The sequence below is a fragment of the Anneissia japonica genome, unplaced genomic scaffold (genome assembly GCF_011630105.1).
Source record: "Anneissia japonica isolate Jap-2015-1 unplaced genomic scaffold, ASM1163010v1 scaffold287719_len1884721_cov185, whole genome shotgun sequence".
Taxonomy (NCBI): domain Eukaryota; kingdom Metazoa; phylum Echinodermata; class Crinoidea; order Comatulida; family Comatulidae; genus Anneissia; species Anneissia japonica.
The window spans coordinates 782,798-784,911 of NW_022715822.1; the positions used below are offsets into that span (position 1 = coordinate 782,798).

At 36.1% G+C, this 2,114-nt stretch overlaps 1 protein-coding gene across 1 annotated transcript in view; it reads left to right on the plus strand.

The window, feature by feature from the left end:
• Positions 1–541: 541 nt before the first annotated feature.
• Positions 542–2,114, plus strand: part of LOC117109377 — a gene marked incomplete at its 5' end in the record, with an annotated part of 36,232 nt that continues 34,659 nt past the window's right edge. The window contains one exon of the mRNA XM_033251687.1: positions 542–583. Within this exon, the coding sequence (XP_033107578.1) occupies positions 542–583 (42 nt within the window). The remainder of the gene's footprint in view (positions 584–2,114) is intronic.

Below are 2,114 nucleotides of genomic sequence, written 5' to 3' on the forward strand. Positions count from 1 at the left end.
ACCTTTATTATCGTCATAATGACTAATTAGTATTATTAAAGTAAATATTACTAATTTATTGTCGTTATTGTTGTTTAATATTATTGTTGAAATAGAATGTTGTGAGTAAACAGAAGACAAAAACATTATAAATAACTCTTTTTAATTCATAGGCAATAGCATTCAAATCTCTTTTGGCATAGTGTGGTGGTCCTGTTTTGCTAAAATATACTGTGTACTTTATTTCAATCATATATTGAAGAAAAAGGATGCAAAAACTGAGATTTACATTAAATAACTTGTGGCCGAGTTGACTTGTGGCCGAGTTGAATTATGGCCGAGTTGACTTGTGGCCGAGTTGACTTGTGGCCGAGTTGGCTGTAGCCAAACTTTTTGTGGCCGAGTTGATTTGTGGTCGAGTTGACTTATGGCCGAGTTGACTTGTGGCCGAGTTGACTGTGGCCGAGTTGACTTGTGGCCGTCCATACAGTACATGATATGGAGCCTCTCTTTCTTCTATTTTTCTACTACATATTTACTACTTTGTTAATTTGACAGCTAACACTCACTAAGTATAGATGGTAAAAAATTGCATAAATCCAAGGTCTGGAGGAAAACCTTTTTATGATGTACAAATAAATTTTCTAAGTATAAATTATAAAAACACTAAAGCCTAGGAATGTTTGAAGAAGAAAAACGTGCGAAAATGCTTTTTCATGCTGCGGAAGACATGTACGATTGATGAAAAACAATGCTGAGCAGCGAAGTGTAACCAACAGAAATAAAATATGTTACTCAAAAAATAAATCTTTAATGGATTGTTGTATCAACATAATTTTTCTTCAAAATGTTCGCTAAGGACATATTTACGTACTGTATGAATAAAAAAAAAAAAGAAAAATTGTTTTATCTGTCAAAACTTAACTGGAATATAGAAGACCGATTTTGTAATGTGTTGCCATTATTTCAATTAAGTTTTGACAGACTAAATAAATGTTATATGTTATTGCTGGAAGACGCTCACAGGAACATTCTAACAGAGGATGAAGACATCAAGACTAGATGGAAGCAATATAAATATATAAGATCTATATTGTAAAATGGAACGACCAGACAGTATACCCTTGGAAGATGACCATATATTGGACCAGACTTGTTAGTGAGTGAGGTGATTTCTGCCATAGAAAGGCTCGCTGCAAGTTAAGAAAGCTGAAGGTGAAGATGGAATACCAGCAGAGTTTATTAAGGCACTTGATGGCGAAGCAAAGAATCAATTCATCAGACTATGCATTCCCAAGGGCGTTGATCCGTGGCTGAAAGTGGGGGGGGGACGAGATGAAAAATAAAGCCTTGGGTCGTAGGCCCAAGCAATGGTTGGGGACCAGGGGGCGAAGCCCCGGAAGCTCTGGCGCATATAGCCTTTTAATTGATTTTAAGCAATGCAATTAACATTTATTTCCATACGAAATTTTTAAAATATCCAGTGGAGGATCCAGTAATTTGAAATAGAGCTGGGCCCAGAGAGGGACTTTTACAGATGGAGAGTGAAGCTGGACTACCACCTCAGCCCCACCATGGTTGGGGCTGAGTTAAGAAAATTTATGATTATGCCACCTCCAGTTGGTCGGAAATGGCACTCTCAGACTGAATTTGAATATAAATTAAATTTTTCTCCACTTTTAAATTTCAAAAAAAAAAAAAAAATAGTGATGCTGGGCCCCTTGAATCTGCCACTGAAATACTCATAAAAAGTTTTTAAAATTATCCTTTTTAGTCATAATTATGCCTGATTATATATTTCGTGCAAACTAACATTCTTAAAAATAATGATTTATTATCAACTGATTAGCTTGTAACGTATTCAAAATTCGAACTATGAAAAATTTACCATCAAACATGACTAGGGAGATAGGGAGCACACAAAACATTGGTTAGCATTTTGATTTCACAAACATAAATGTGATTTACTTAATTTATCATTATCAGTCGCGGCTCCAGGAAAGCAAATTAGAGGGGGGACAGGGAAGGACTTGCACGTTGGAAAAGTAGATCACCTCAGCCCCACCATGGTTGGGGCTGAGGAAAGAAAATTTATGAATATGACACCTCTAGATTGCCGGAAATGGCACTCTCAG